The sequence below is a fragment of the Harpia harpyja genome, chromosome 2, assembly GCF_026419915.1.
Source record: "Harpia harpyja isolate bHarHar1 chromosome 2, bHarHar1 primary haplotype, whole genome shotgun sequence".
Lineage (NCBI taxonomy): Eukaryota > Metazoa > Chordata > Aves > Accipitriformes > Accipitridae > Harpia > Harpia harpyja.
The window spans coordinates 11590301-11607675 of record NC_068941.1 but is presented as its reverse complement, the minus strand read 5'-3'; the positions used below and the strand labels follow the sequence as shown (position 1 = coordinate 11607675).

The 17375-nt window shown below is 36.3% G+C and overlaps 1 protein-coding gene across 5 annotated transcripts in view; it reads right to left on the bottom strand.

Moving 5' to 3' along the window:
- Window positions 1-4211: 4211 nt before the first annotated feature.
- Window positions 4212-17375, bottom strand: part of PCDH10 (protocadherin 10) — a 36526-nt gene continuing 23362 nt past the window's right edge. Inside the window, exons 5-7 of one of the 5 annotated variants that reach the window (XM_052815413.1) lie at window positions 13557-13652; window positions 11512-11586; window positions 4212-9183 (exon numbers count right to left, since the gene is read on the bottom strand). In XM_052815413.1, the coding sequence (XP_052671373.1) occupies window positions 11552-11586; window positions 13557-13652 (131 nt within the window). In that variant the 3' untranslated portion in view covers window positions 4212-9183; window positions 11512-11551. Of the gene's footprint in view, window positions 9184-9216; window positions 9643-11511; window positions 11587-13556; window positions 13653-17375 lie in introns of those variants that run through there. The other 4 variants (XM_052815421.1, XM_052815430.1, XM_052815440.1 and 1 more) reach the window with 4 other exon arrangements.

Sequence of the window (17375 nt, the reverse complement as noted above, 5' to 3'; positions counted from 1 at the left end):
CAATTAGTGTAAGATTTTTAAACTGCCCTTACCACCATTATGTCTGAGTATTTTCTGATCATACATTCATCTATATGTCTAACATGTCAGGTGTGGTTTGCTCTCTTGATCTCTCCCTTTGGCAAGAGGGCAAGCTCTCTAATGGTTCTGTTATTTGCCTAGTGTCACTCTGTGTGTCATCTACAAATACCTACCGAGCAAAATTTTCTATACAATACTAAATACTCACTCGAAAGCAAGCAAATGAGTCTATATTTAATCAGTGATTAGCTGTAGAAGGTGGCACATGTGCCTGGTTCCTGCACCAAGAGAAGTTTAAATGCTTTTGTAGACTGGAACAGCAAAAGAGGAGATAATCCTCCAACTTGCTGTTTAGAAACTCTTCTAAGCTGGATATGGATGCAGAAATTATCTGAGATGGAGAGAACTGAATACAGATTTCTCACACCCTGAAAATTTTTTCCAAAAGTCATACCATCTGCTCTGGAAATCTTGGGTACTTAGTCTTTAACTTCTTAACAAACATCTTAACAAAATAGGATCCTATTTTGAGGTGTTCTGGGAAGACATGTATTGAACAGAAAACTAGCAGGGAAATAAATGCTGATAAAGGCCATTTTTATACCATACTACCATACTGATCATAGTATTTGCGCATGATGTTGGCCGCTGAGGACAAATGCTTCTTTTATACGATGGGATCTAGACCCAATTTTCTTTTCCCAACCTTCCCTAATCATCAAGGCCAAAAGGATTTAGGCTCTGAGTGGAAAGATGAAGAGCTCTTCATTTTTCTCTTTGAAGCTGTCCCATTTTGCAAAGAATAATTATATATTCTTTTGACAGAGAGACCAAGGGCACCAAATTACGTATTGCTCTCTAGACTACTAGTTAGCTCATTAACCTGCATGTGGGGAGATCTCAGTATTGTAGCACCCATGTGGTTTTACATTATTTTATATTATAATCACTGTTGTTGTGGTGTTTTTTTCCTTATTATTTTGGTTTAGGAACTAGGTTCTATTCCCACCTCTGCAATAAATGGCAATATGAAATTTCTCAATTATGCTTCAGTAAAATAAGGACAGTGATACAGGCATCTGTCATAACACTGGAGTATATTTTGCTTACTAATAAAGGATATAAAGCACACAGAACAGCAGTCAATAGAAATCTAACCTTAAAATAAAATTTTTTCAATTTCCAGCTATGCATGGATTTTCCAGTGCTCAAAGTTATTTTTTGGATGAGAACAGTAAGATTTTTGGGTTTGGTTTTTTCCTGAAGCTTTAGATCTGTGAATATTAGCAATGTGTTCAGTGAAGTTGTAGATTTCACTCTGCAAATGAAGAATTAAACACCTGACAAGTTTGCATGCAAACAGTGGTTTCCAGTTTACTCCAGATAGAATGGAAACAGGAAAGAAATTTTCCCAGTCCAGTAAAGCACCGTGCAGACTTCAAATATTTTCTGTTACTGCATTTCTTGTCTTTATCCCTGAACAGTGGGAGGTCTGGAAATTATTTATAGAAAAAAAGAAAAAAGGTAAACTACCTGCTTTTGCCTGGAATTTTTTCTGGATAAGTGGTACTTCTTGGATCAGGTTTACTAAATACAACAAAATCTTATTTCATTAATATTAAAATGGAATTAATTCCTCTGCTGTCACACAGGAAGTGACAACAGGAATTAAAGTAGCAAAATTAAACCCAGAAACCTTAATATTAGTTTCTATATGATAAGGGCTAAGTGAAATCCACCTCTAATTATAAAGGTATAATTTCAAAGTTACACTGGTATGTCTATTACTTAACTATACACAATGCCAGGAACCCCCCAAACCCAGCTGACATAAATGCTGAAAAGCACAATGAAGTAAAATCCATTAAAAAGCAGTATTTGAAGCAGAATATAATAATATATCTGGGAAGGAAGTTTGTAAATTGTTTTCACAATAGGGTGAGAAACGCTCCTGGGGGTTTGATTTTGGGCACCAGAGCAGCCAAGGGTGGCCCCATCCTACGAGGGGCTGTGGGGAGAAGCCCCCTGACATGCCGTGGGGTGACCATGGCCAGGGGCCCCCCCAGCCCTGTTGTCCGGGGACCGTGTCTGACCCTGGTTCCCTGCACCGGGCCTGATCCTGACCCCCACCCGTGGGCCGACAACCCGTCTCAGCCTCAGCCCATCCCTGTGCCCAGGGAGGTGCTGGATGCCAGGGGCTGTCCCCTAGTGTCCCCTGGAAATAGGGGTAAGAAGGAATATGATACTTCACGTGCCGTTATTTTCCAACTCAGCTGCGATTGATCTAATTTAAATGTGTACTTGGAGTATCAAGCAGCAGATTTATTTTTTATTTGGGGGGATTTGTTTGTTTGTTTGTTTGTTTGTTTGTTTAATTTTTAACAGATCGTTTCCAGAAGCTCAGTGAGGTTTAATGATGTCATTACAAGGTATATTGCATTTTCTCCCCAGATTATATTAATTAACTATCTTTTACTTCCAGCGCTCTGTCTCTCTTCTCTTTCTTTGTTGACAGTCAGAATATAAATCAAACCAAGCCTCTTACAAAAACTGAGTGGCCATGAGCTCCAAGGGCATCATTTAGCCTCATCTTCAGGGGGTTAGGCAGGAGAATGTTTGCTTGCATTCATCATTTTTTTTGCAGATAGCATAAGCCACAACAAATATATTGCTCTCCTGGTGAAATCTTTCTCTTTCGTGATATTTATGTTCCTGAACAAAGCACTATTTAAGTACCAATTAATGTCATCTGTGAGACTAGGAAAAGCAGAGAATGTTCTCTCTCTTTCCTCTCTCTTTTTCTTCTTCACAGAGGAAGAGTGCCACACCAGTGCTCTTCTGTCACCATCCCATAAAGTTGCTGCCCTAAATTATTCTGATACCTGTCTAGAAAAGCTGTAGTGATGGGATTGGAATTACTAGGTAATTTTGACATCAGACTTCATCTAGGTCTTTTTTCTGTCTTATTCTCATCAAATGGGAATACCGCCCCCCCCCGCCCCGCATTGAGGTGAACATGCAAACCCTTCAGAGGACTGCTTTTATACTCTGAGTAAAAGTTAGACCAGAAAAGATGACAGAAAACCTCTTTCAGTCTAGGTCTGAAAGGAGATAATGTGCTTAGAATGTGTTTGTTACCTTCCAAAGCAAAACTTGCCGAAACATTCATTGTTGAGGTTGGTATTTTCTTTGCTTGCTTTGCTCACACTTTCAGCCAACAGCTATGGCAGTGTAAGAATACTCTGCTCCAATGAATTTTTAATTCTCTGCCCTTCTGCATAGTAAAAACATGAATCTATCTTGCATTTCTTTCAGACTGCATTTCTGTCTTTGTCTTCTTAGAAAATCTGAACAGTGATATTATTTTGCTTTGAGACAAAATTATTAGAAACATGTCTGCTTTACACTGACATATAGCCATGTCCAAATTTCCAAACTTGATTGCGCAGCTTGTTAAAAGCAGAGCTAGTGAAGTTTCCCTTTGTCTGGTGTCAAATAATTTCATTGTAGGCTGCTCTTGCTTAAAAATGCATGTGCATAAAGAAAGAAATGAAAACTTCCTTTTGCTCTCCTTCAAATCACTGTGGCTTGGGCCATTGCCTTTAATGGAATTAGGCTCTGATGCATATAAAATACAGTTCAGTTTTGCAACCTGAATGTTTGGATCTTCTAAAACTTAAGGCTGGTTTGGTTACATTCCCTTTATCACGTTGTCGTAAGGCTTTGTTATACATTACTCTTCACTGTTAGTGCACCTCAAAGATGTGTTACCCCAAATATGCTTTTAAGTTGAGCATCAGATGAACTTTAATCTTTGAAGTGCATGTATTTGGAAGCATTCTGTTTCATTAATTGTTTGGCTTAACGGAATTTTCCATATTGTAGAATAGACACAAATATTTTAGTATATATTCACCTATTGCCGTCGGCTCACTTCAGTAAGAATGGTAAACGTTATCTGAACCCTGTTTGCCATTTTGGATATCTTCTGATTTACTCAAGTGGTTAAAATCCAGGGGACGCTTTAATCAGTGCTGACACAGCAAACAAGAAAGCTTTAGCACAGTATGTTTCATCTTGACTCAGCAAGATTTCCAGCACTCACATTTACGCATTTTTGACAGGATGCTTCCTAAATGAAGCACTTGCCTTCTGGAGAACTACACCCACATAGATTTCATTTTTCCTGATGTCTGTCAATATCATGAACTTTATTAACAAATTCAAATTCAAATTCAAAACAATTTCAATTCAAGAAAGCTGTCCAAGTTAGTTCTTGCTCATTTCTTACATATGAGGGTATCTACAAAAACACAGATGCTCAACAATGGATTTTAATGGATGTGTGTATTTGTTTATATATATGTATCCATTTCATACCAAGACAGATTAGCAGATTAGAGACAAAATAAAACGAAGGAGCTCTTTAAGAAGAATTTGAGCTCTGATTGTAGGGATCAGTGCAATGGATTTAACTCACAGTTTCAGAATTTCTCATAGCACAATATTATAATAAAGTCTTACTGGCTGTCTTTTACGTTACTGCAAATAGAATAAACAACTTTCTATTCTTTATAGATAACTGATGCCAGTGTTTTGCAATCAAATTGCAATAACTAAATGTATATCAAAGATGGTTACTTTGGCTCCTAAGCCTTTGTGTAGGTTTTAATTCAGAAGTCCCAGTGCCATAAAACTCGAGACTTGAACATGGAACAATGGCAGGATATGATCAGCTTTCTCCATATAAGACGTACAAATATTTAACAGCCTTGCAAAATTGGAATGACAATTTATCAGCCTAGGAAGACTATCTATTTATCCACCCTTTACCCTGAGGAATGATAGTACTTAAATAAAAAAAAAAAAAAAAAGCGCCTACTATGAGCAGGTAAAATTTTGAGAGTCAAATACTGAAATGCGTGCTTGGTTGTGGGTATAATGCATGAAGAAGGGGCTGAATTCAAATCTTGAATACAAAACTCCATTCTACACTAAGGAACAAGTCTAACTTTGTAGTATCATAAATGTGTTTCTACCCTTCTGTTTGCATTTACTGATAGGAGCATGCTCCTGTAAGAAAAAATCCAGTGGCAACTTACCAGATTTTGAACTATAATTATATACACACACACATATCTCCCCACACACATATATAGTGACTATAATGCAGGAAGCATAATCTTTACAAATTGTATTTATCTGTGCATTGTCATTCCACTTAATTTTGCAACAATACTGACGAAAAACTACTACACCTTGTTTGAATCAGCTGAGACTATATTAACGGAAATACCTCTTTTCTTTTTTTCTTTCTCTCAATAGGCAGCTCAGCAAAAACTTGCATTAAATAATTGGACTTTTATTTCAAGTAGTGAAATGTTTTAATATTTCTAAGTTTTGGAAGAACCTGTGTGGAAGAAACCAAAGTCTGGTTTTGAAGAAATTGAATAGGCAAGCTGCTTAGAAATCCATTGCTACATATCTAAAGCAGGAATTGGGAAAAAAAAAAAAAATTTACAGATCTGATTCCATTTTGTTACCCTTTATAAGATCCTGTCTTCTGTGCTGGAACTCTAATTTACTCCAAAGACAGTTCTTCACACAGACAGCTTGTTCTATTATGCTTGTAAATTGTAAATTTAAACATAAACTATTGTTTCTGATACCTAACTGAAGGATAGTATATTCTTATCCTTACAGCTGCATACAGATCGCATCCTCCAAAGCTTAGCATGCCCTACTAGGAACATTACAGAACAACAGGACTGAGAGGCTAGTCCATGCTTTTAATCTGAGGCAAGTTTAAGTACACTTATATCATCCCTGACAAGTATTTTCTGAACTATTTTTGAAAACCTTTAATGAAGGAGATTTCAGAACCTTTCTTACCCCAGCTTTTGGGTATAGATATTTCCCCTTAATATCCAATCTAAGCATTTTCTGATTAGTTCAGTTTACTTTTGTGTCCAATTTGCAAATCAGAGTCCTTAGACACTTGCATCACATATGCTTAAAGGAAGAGGCAAATACAAAAGCTACTGTTTAAAGGCATTTACATACCTATCACTGCCAATAGGCACCTACTAGCATGAGGAAATATATGGGAGATGCTGAACAGTCAATTTCAATGGGAGTTGGCTGGATGCAACAGGTATCTCCCCCACTAAAACAAGGAAAGGGGAGCGGTTGAGCCTCTGTACTGCCTGATACGCTTCTCAGCACTTCTCTTGGGACACAGCAGCTATGTACTGGGGTTTTATGTGTCCTAAAGCTTGTGTCTTCAAATGTTATCGTACTGAAATTCACAGTGAGCTAGGGAAATCGGCAAAAGCTACGTCTTTAAATATCTTGGGAGCCCAGGCTGTAGTACTTAAAAACTTCCTTTTCCTCAACAGTTCTGCATCCCCTCATGATTCCCTCTGGGACTCTCCCAATGAACTCAGAAAGATTTCTGTGCATACATGGACCAATGTCTACATTATTTAAAATTAACAACAACAACAAAAAAAAGGGTATGTATATCATATACACAGTTCATGGAAAGAGTTCAGTTATGGAAACAAATGACAGGGTATGGTATGGTTAAGTTTTTCAGAAAAAATGGCATGCAAAATGTGAAGGCAGTTTCATTAAATAAAAAAACTTCCAACTGCCCATGAAATAGAAAGGAAAAACGTTTCCTTCTCCTCCCAAAGACTGAAAACAACCTTAATGTACAGTATATGTCTAATATTAAAGAGATACTTGGAAATAAAGAAAAACCAGTTCTAAGAAGGGCAAGGACCTTCTTTCTTTAAAAGCAGAAACAAGAATTTAACAAACTCCTTTAAATGAAATAATTGTCACAAATTTCATTGCTTTTCTTCATAAAATTAACAAGCCTGTAGGTGACTAAAAGTCCTGCTACCTACAGCTAGAGAAACATTTCACTGTTGTTTGCTTAAATCAATAACTATTGTTGGTGCTTTTGTTTGATTGTGTTTTGTATAATATATACATTTCAAAAAGGATCCCACAAAATATTTTGTAGTTATATAAATGTGCTAGACATACACATTAGAAGTGTTTAACAAGCATATTTTTTTGTTCGGAGTATTAAATTAACAACTTCAGGGCTCGGTCCAGTAGCTGTTTGTACAAAGAGCTCTCGCAAATTGATCAGGAGTCTTGTTCGGATCCATAGCAGGATGGTTCCCGTACAGATGATTTATATACTTCTATCTAACAGAAACTGTCATTATAAACAAACAAACAAACAAAAACAACAAAAGGAAGAAACCCAAACTCTATTACGACATAGCAGTGGCTAAATTCAGCTTCTCCCACATTCATCCTGTGGCAGCACTGGTGGGGATATCAGATTTTCTATATAACGGCATGATCCAAATTCCACTGCAATCAATGAGAGGTTTTCTCTTGTCTTACTTCAATATTGAATCATCACTAGGAATTTGTTCGAATTTGGCTAGACCTTGGTTGATAACACAGTGTTCTCTCATTGGTTTTCAATATTTGACATATTAAGGTACAGTAGGGAAAAAAACACAATACAAAAAGAAAAAAAAAGAAAAAAACATTTTACTAGATTTTTACATTTAGTAAATGGTACTTAAACTCCATGGACATGAAAGTAATTTTAAACTTTACCTTTGAAATTTTACCTTTTTCAATATTTCATAGAAAAGAAATGCTCTAAGATACCGTTTCAGACCACAGAATTATTACAGACCATAAAGATTATATGCAAGGGCTTAATCCTTTTCCCAACAAAGATGGTAGCCAACCCCTTTTAACTCCAATGGGAGAGGGGTCAGCTGAGAATGTGCCATGTTCCTAATTTCAAATCTCCTTTGTGATAAAAGAGTCAATAGTTTGGCATATACTTTGCCTTTGTAATTTGAATTCTATCAACAACTATTCCTAGCCACAAGAGAAATATTTTTAGGCAATATATTTGTATAGTTTCACAAAACTATGTCAAAGAGAGATGTGTGGGTGTTTGTGTGTGTATGTATGTATGCATACTTATGAGTTTGGGATGATTTTCTTAAAATACTTAACTTCACTTACATTATATCTTACATTGCAAAATGTACAGACACCCAGTGTTCTTTTTAACAACATATACAGGTGAGTTTATAGAGCCTTATAAAAGATTTTGTGATTCCAAATTAAAAACCATAGAAATATAATCAAAATAATGGAGAGTGATTTATACCTCTGATAGTACATAGCGCTCATTCTGGTAATATTGACAGCTGCATCTTTGGCATTGAAAATTCATTACAACTTTTAGACAAAATGTTGTTGCTTACAGCTTTTTTTTTTTTTTTTTTAAAACAAGAAAAACAGGATTGACCAAAATACGGATATTGGGGAAGTACTATTAAAGGTTTCTTTTATTTTTGTTTTTAGCAAGGATAGCTTAGGAACCCTGAATTACCTTCTCACTTTAGTGTATGGTGTAGACTGTATGAATCCATTTAAAAATCAACTAAGTTGTACCACGTTTTTCGGAAAATTATATATAATATAATATATATATATTTTATATTTATTTAGAAGCTTTGAAATAGTACAGTAAACACTTTGCAACACGGTGTATAAACTACAGAATGTCTTTGATAATTTTGTGGGTCTTCAGATTAACAACATTTTTATGACCCACAGGTGAAAAGAACATGATCACAATCTCTCTTGTAAAGTTGGAATAGTTTGGGGAACACTTGATCACACAAAAATAATATAAAACAGTCAAGTTTAAAACAGTGATATTGCATTTATAATGCACATTTCTTTTATCTGTACGATTGGCTTCTTGTGGTGAATATAAACATCTAAAGGGCTCAGTGACATTTTGGAGAGAGAAAGATATATAGTGCTGTAAACAGGCACACACTGATCAGAGAGGCAAGATCAGTTGCCTCTGAAGTTTCTACAGTTCTACACATTTCAACTCATTTCTCAGGCCTGCTGAGAGCAATTAGGTCCTATTGTTGGCCATGATGTCTCCAACAGCACACAAATCCTTCAGTTACACAGAACTGGATGGCCAAGATAATGAAGTTGAAAGTTGATGCTTTTTGTTGGTCGACTTTTGTGCAAATCATGCTGCTTCAGGTAAGTCCTGTAGAAGTGACTAGCATATCCTTTTCCGTGCTGCAGGAAAGAAAGAAAGACACTTCTGAGAGAAAAAAAAAAAATCAGTCTCCAAGAGTTCTTAGGTTTAGTATTTCCTAGAGTGTCGAGAAACAATCAAAACTTGTCACAAACTGTCGCTTAAAATTCCCATTGTAGCAAACAGTTTAATGTTGATTCACTTTTCAGAGAAAAGTCTTTTTGAGGCTTGATAGCCCGAAACCCAAACTTCACATGCTGCTTTATTATTCTGTCTAACATGTCATGGCAAGTATTCCAATGTGCCTATAAAGAATCGGTATAAGAACAAGGCAAATAGTCAGACTTGCAGGTTCAATATTACTGGAATTTCCAAGCCTAGTTTTTCCTAGTTCAGCTTGTTATTTGAAGCAAGATCTAGAATCCCCCAAAGACTCAGAAGCCGGTTTTCCTTCTCTTTCAAAGTGAACCATTATCCTCATCACCACATGACCTTTTAGTCTGGTTTGACAGAGAGGAAAAAATGGTGCATTAGTGCTACAATTCAAATTTCAGCATTTACTGTCAGGCTGGAAATTAACTTGTGTTACACAGATGAAGAAGGTCAATGCATTAACAAACCCATATCCTAATCCACCAGCTGTGGTAGCTATATTACCTCAAGACACTGGCTATTTTAACTGTAATTGGGAGCAAAGGTAACAAATGATTTGTACTGGCATTCAGGAAGACCCTGGGTTAAATTCTGATCTCTGTCACATATGAAGTTGAGACAAGGAACTAACTCACTTGCTGAAGTATCATCATCATCATCATTATTGTTTAGTAAAGCTTGTAATGATAAAATCAGGTTTTACCTTAGCTCCAAATCAACTAAATCCCTACCTGAAATTCAGTATATTTCTGTGCATGAAGTGTTACAAGTAAACCAAAAAGGAATCTTAACTTTCGAATGAGTCTTTGAATCGAGCCATCCATATATACATGTTGATGCTTGCATGCTGACACACAAACACATCCAGTCTCCATTCCATTTAACATAAATATATACATTAGCCATACTTATTCACTATATATATTCACTAGGAAACATATGAAACGTATCTACTGTATCACAGGGAAGTTAGATTACTTACAGGAAAAGGTTAACATGGATGTTGTATGTTCATCTAATCTAGCCTGCCTATGCCATAGGATGCACGCAGAAAAATGTGAAAAACATTTACATATAAGCTATCTGTTCAACATACAGACAATGGCCAGACACGTTAGTAACATTAAAATTAAAACATCTAATATATTATGTTTTGGATGTTTCAATTCTGTAGCAAATCAGTAGCAGAATTAGAAAGGATTTTTAAAAGCTTCCGCAAGTTATTTTTTTAACATTGTAGTTAAGATTAATGAGATCAGAATCTTCACGATGTTTTGATGCAGTGTATGATCAGACCGATCAAGTTTCTAGACATCTTTTAAAATATGTTTTTAAATATTACAAGAAACAATCATTCCAATAATAGTAATAACAATAACAAGACTTATATTTGATCTTCATAACTTTTTTCCAGAAGTTCACTAATAATTTCAGTTCTCTTGTGAATACGTAGGTAGGGTGGTCTAGATTGCTGTCTGCCATTGAGGAACTGATGCTGCAGTACAGTCACAGTAGGACTTTCATGGGAGAAAACTATACAGATAAGCAGCCGGGGCAATTGCTGCTTTCATGCAGCACTACTGTCCTTCTACTCCTGTCTGACACAGTGCATTGGTGGTGTTGATGTGGCACTTGAGGTGCACAGAAAAATCTGTTTACAATATTCTTTCAGATAATACAGAGATTGAGTTACTGGCTGTGTCTAGTCTTTCTCCATGTAAATTAGTGCATTTTTTTTAATTTTTAAACTTCAGTTAATATGCTTATATTACAAAACAATCAGGCTGTTTTATAGCAATAACTAAATATTACACATTAGGGTGCAGAACACCTGCAACTCTCCCCACCTACAAAAATCCTTGTCCCAAATCCTACAATATCCTCTGCCAACACATAAAGTGCATTGGATTTCAAAGGCAACTTTTGTCCTCCATGGTTTTTTTTTCCGGTATTTGCACAGAATTTTATGTGCAAGCAAATCTCTTCATGTCTATACCAGTTTCCGTCTTTTTACAGATGGGGAATATAAATCAGAGAGGTTAAATGGAAAGGAGGATGGACTTAGCTTAAAACAGAGGGCAATGAAAGTTCTGATATCTGTTTCTGGCTCTGTGTGTGTGCATGCATGTGTGTTCATAAATAAACTTTAATAAGAAACATGAAGCCTCTCTGTATCACAATTTCTCCATCTGTAAAATGGGAATAATATTGCTTACCTATCTCCTAGAGGTGCAGGAAGGTTTAAATCACTATTCTTTATAATCCACTTTGAGATCCAGAGATGGCAAGTGCTATAGAAATGGAAGTATCAGAGTCAGTGTAAGAGCTGGAACAAGAACACCATAATTTCTGGTGCCTAATATCTTCTCTGAGATCACAGCTCTCTCTTTCATCCCTATTTTATCTCCTGTTCCAAACTCTCAAACTAGTGCATAGGGAAGCTTCAAGTTTGTGTGAGTACAGGTACTAGTTAGAAAGAGGGGTTTAATAATAAGCAGTTTCATAATTCTGTTAATGTAATTATACTATTTGTACATATATTCTAATAGTGTTTCAGGTGAACAAGATGATTAAAAAATCACAAATATTCCAATTAAAGCTCTTAGGTTACACAATTTGTGCTGTACTGACTATTGATCCTTCCCCACAGACCTTAACAAAGATTTTGAGTGTTACAGTAAGAGTGCTTAATACATAGAATTTATACAGAATTGCAATAAAAACTGGAAATAGAACCCAGCAAAAATATATTAAGATTCATTTGTTCCTCAGTACACATTAGTAAGCCTCCTGTTCATGGTAAGCTAGTTCTGTGTACACTGACGAGAGAAGATGTGTAAAGACACCAGTGGTAGATGAACAGAAAAAGAAATGAAAAACATTAACATAAGAAACAAAAAAGAGAAAGCATGCAATGATTATTCCTAGCTTATGAATCAGAAATGAACAGAAAATACTGCAAAGCCCTAGTCTCTTTAATAAATCTTCCTCTCACCCTGTTGTGAGGCATCCTATTGCATCCAAACTTGATACCAGACTACTACTTTACAGCCATGAATATAGTCATATACATTTCCTCTTTTGGCAAACCCTAGAAGGGATTGCCTGTACTTGGAAGACCTTCTAACTCTCTGAATCAAAATTTTCTCCCGCTTAATGTTGCTAGCTAATCTAACTAGGATGGAGAGAAGGTCCACTGCTTCCCTCCACAGATGGCAAGCAAAGCAGCAAAAGAAAACACATCCTATACCTTTTATAATGACTGTCACTTTCATTCTATACTATATTTAAGAGCTCCATAAACTCCCACAGCATTATATCTGCTATAACAGAATGACTGCTGAGTTCCCCCAAGTGCCAACAGTCTAAAGATCCAAATCAACCCCTAGATAATAAAATCTCCAAAGAATATCAAATGCCAGGCATGCTGCTGTTACAGAAATATTGCTGATCCCCCTGCACTTAGGAGAAAGAAGACACTTGAACCTAAAAACCTCTCTTTTAAATCAAAGCAAGCAATGCAACAGAACAGGGGAAAAAGCCGGTATGTAAACTGTCACCTTGCTACTTCAGATCCAAATTCTGTAAATTAGCACAATATCCAAGTAATATTTGTCTTCATATGGGCTTTCAGACATGGGCTTCTATGCAAGCACTCAACGCATTACGTTTTTCCTTGTGGGTCCCCTGTAAAAAACGTGTGCCTCACCATGCCACATTTACGCAGATCAGGTGGTCCCCATGCAACACGGCAACTGATACAGAGCTTGCGGGAGGCTGTAATCTCCTGCATTCCACTCAGAAATAGCCCGGCTATTCAGGCTTTGCAGTGAACGCCTTTCACTTGTAGTGAACAATAATTTTAAAAGGAGTTAATTACCTCATATACATTACAGCAATGTTGGTTTTAAATTTGCATTATTAATTTTAACTCTCTCTGTATTTTTATGGTTTGCTTTACAGTCTATACATTAACTGTAGCAGATGAAACATTGTCCTTGACTAAGTCCCATCAGCTTTGACAGAGCCAGGAATGGATAATTCTAGTGACAACCAACAGACTGCAAATTCAGCATTCTTGGTTCAACTCGTCCCAATTAATAGAGACCAGGATTTAAGCAGTGGTAGAAAGTATTCTATATGAAATAACCTGGCTGCTTCAGCTAACCTGGAGCTCTAGTTCAGTTATCGGCAACTATATTTTTGGAAAGAGATCAACAGGTGAATGGGAATGCAGAGTAAACTACCATAGCTCCCTCACCCTTTGTAGTGGTGCATCCAGGTAAAGGGTGAGACACACGGCTGGGGCTGGGGCTGGGGGATGTAGGATGGGGATTACTCTGCTGCCACCCATGTTCTGTGGATAAAAAAGTATTCCAGTCATTGCAGGTGTCAATTCAGTATCTTTTGCAATCCATAAAGTCTTTTTTTTTTTTAATGAGCTATTACTTAAAGAAGTTTTTTTAAAGCATTGCTAATAATATTTTATGAGAATTCCACTAAGGCCATTATAAAAAGAGATTGTCTTATCCAGTCCAATAAACTTTGGTACACAAATATGAAAATAATATTTTTCTCATTTATCTTTTCCTCATGAATTAGTTTAATGGGAACATTTTTTTCTTTTCTTTCAAGGCTTTAGTTAAAGAGATTTTGTGCTTCAAATCTACGTACTCTGTAGAGCACACTTGGACAAAATAGCTTGCATTCCACATGACCATGTTACATTTTACACAATTAATGTGGTTTTGTTAACTCTGTATTATATCAAATAGTTGAAAAAATGAAGATAGAACACACTTTTGTACTTTAAAAAAAAAAAAAAGGCCAACTCTCCCCTAATGTCAGTGAGTCAGTTGGCTCTGGTGGCCACTGTTATGTGCTTATGTGTATGTCTGAAGACTCCTGAAGGCCACCAAGGGAGTTAGGTAAGAATGAGACCACATTCTGTCTGGCCATTTCTGGCATGTGACAAGATAGGGAAGGCAAGAGAAGCTCCCACATGTGAACATGTAAGTTGCACCAAGGCAGCATTTGTCCCTAATAAAGATATGGAATTCAGTATGAATGAAATGTTCTTTCTGGGATCTGCAAAACTCAAAATGTAAATATTGTTTCTAAAATAAACCAACAGCATTTGGACTGATGGGTACAATTACTCAGATTTCATGTGAAATGAAAAAAAATTGTGAGCATTAGGTCTTCAGGCTGTGAATAAATAAAGTAGGCCACAATGCAAAAGTTTGTACTTGTTGCATTGAATCTTTTCTGGAAACAGACTTGCTTTTAGCTAATAAATAGTCCTCACAGACCATTAAAATCTTTCCTTCCTTTGAGAATACATCTTTACTTCTGGAAAAAGATGATTATGCCAAAAAGCTATCTTTTGCATAAAGTGAACAATGTAACCACATATATTGTCCTTTCCTGTTGTCTTGCATTAAGTGCATACATTTCCATGTCTATATTCATTTAAATCAGTTCAAGAAACAGTAATTCCCAGCCAAGCCAAAATTTGACAGTGGTGGACACTGCACTGACCATAATCTAGTGAACATGACAAGTAGTGTTACCTACTCCATGAAAAGGGGGAAAGGGGTTTGTCCTTTGCACTTAAGTACAAAACTGACACTTTCCAAATTTGAAATTAGTGTTGAATTCTGTATCAACAACTTGAACAGATCATCACTCTTTTTTGAAAGAAGTTTATTGATCAAATTTTTGACTGACACATATTGCCACTTCTATTAGCTTCATTTCAAAATTGGAAAATACATACTTAAAAGATATTTTTGATGTTTGGAACATGTCTTGGTAAATATCTTCATATGGCAAGCGGGATACCTGATACAAATGTTGACACATCATGACACTCACTGAAATAATGTTTCTCTGGTGCTATTGAGTACTCTGAGATTTATATCCTGCCTGGACTTAGCTGATCCTCCGAAAAAACCCCAAACCATTTCAGTTCTTAAGAATAAGGAATGAGTATCCAAGTCCCAGTTCATGTAAGCACCAGATAAAATTTCTCCCCGTTAGGACTATCCTCAAGCATAGGCTTAAGTTTAAGCACTGACCTTAATCAACATGTGCTTTACATTAAACATATGATTAAGAAGGATTTTCTTTTGAATCAAGTCCTGGATTTTGTCATCAATGTTCTGTGGCACATAAGATACTTTTATGTGCATTTGATTTTCTGTTCTAAATGCTGAGAATTTTTTTTTCACTGCCCACAACAGCCCAGTGGCATAGTATGTGTCAGATTTGATTTATCTCTGGTTGCCTTTATTTACTACAGAAACAATGCTTTTTAGTTACTACAATTCAGCACAGAAAGTGCTACGCTATATTCTATAATGTACTATAAAAATACCAAAGACAGTTTTCCCACAAGATACAGTGAGCAGAAGAAAGCATTTTCCTCTTTCTGTGCTACTATAACCTTCTATAACCTTATTATCTACCTGAAAACACTAAAGATAATACATGACATCACCATTATATTCAGCGAATCATGGAATATTTAATTTTGCAAGGGTTCTTATAATTATGTACTGTATTAAGACCAATTAAATAACTCCTAAATTATCCCTGATGTTTGTCAAACTTAGCAGAGAGCATATACCATAAGAATGTTTCCAAATTCTCCATCAACAACTTATTCTAATTGCATACATGTTCTAGTAGCAAATTCACATTCTTTCCAATTCACTGTAAGCTAATAAATTTGGTACTATCCTTAGTAATACCAGTATTTGATTCTTTTTTTATAAAAATTGCTTATGTATTTGTATGCAACCATCATTTCTTCTCCTCAATCTTCTTTCCTTCTTCCTCCATGCAGTTTTTTTTTTCTTTTCAAAATTCACCGTTTTATTGCACTCGTCTGAAATCTACAATACACATCTCTCTAAGCTGACAAGCCTGAAAATGAACATGTCAGTTTGAGAGTTAACCAATGCAGAGTACACTAAAGGCTGGCTACAATTTGACTTAAAATTTTCAGTGCCCTGGGGAGAAGAGGAGGGATACGAACCATTCCTCCTAAATTGCTCTTAAGTGCCCAAGTTCCCTATAGATTCAAGGGAGAAGAAGACATGTATAAGCCACCATTTGGTGGCCTTCAGGGGTGCCTAAATTAGTCATGCTGGATTTGGCCTGAAATAATTAAATTTACTTGTTCTTACACGAGGTAACATGCGTTACAGTATTACATCAGCATCACGCTGTGTATTCCTATCCAATTTATCTTTGCGATGTTTTTTCCACCACACCTCTCTCCTAGCAGGGATTAGGTGGCATTAGGATCTGGCAGGTATGTCCCCTCTCTTTTCGTGAACATTTTATTTTCCATTTTTAAAGCACAGTACTTAACACTGTTTTTCATGAGCAGCATACACTCAGATTTCAGAGAGTCCTTCCCATTTTAGCAAGATAACGTACTTAAGTGTATCATATAAACTTCTCACAATCCTTTCAAAACTTCTTTTATTCAAGACGACATATTGGCTCGGTTTCTGCCCATAAATGAAATTTGCCCATGACCATTCTTTGTCACTTAAGACTACCAGAATGGAATGACTTATATCCACAATATTAAAATTTCTCAGCCTTACCGAGCAATATATGGGGACTATATAGTGTGATCATATTCAATCTGCTTCAGGCATGGTCCCTGGCCCATGTTCTGACGCCCACACCACGTCCAGGACTTGTTAGGGAAGAAAGCTAGTTGACACAGGCTAATGGCATGCCGGAGAGTGTAAGAGTACAGACCATAACATTCCAGTGCTGGGAAGGATCCTGTTTAATTAATTAGAAGCAGTGTAGCCATACCGGACATAAAGAATATTGCAAGTACAAAGCACACAGCACTTTATCTCAAGTAGAGCAGAAAAAAGTTATTACTGCATCTCATTTGTAAGCAAGAACTTTTTTAGTTCTCAATTCCTATCAATACCCACAGCTGTGTGCAGCTACTTCCAATTGTCATCTGAAGTCCAATTGAGAAGAGATGGATGTCAAATTAAAGCACAAATAGGCAACTAAAAAAGTCACGAAGTGACAGAATTTT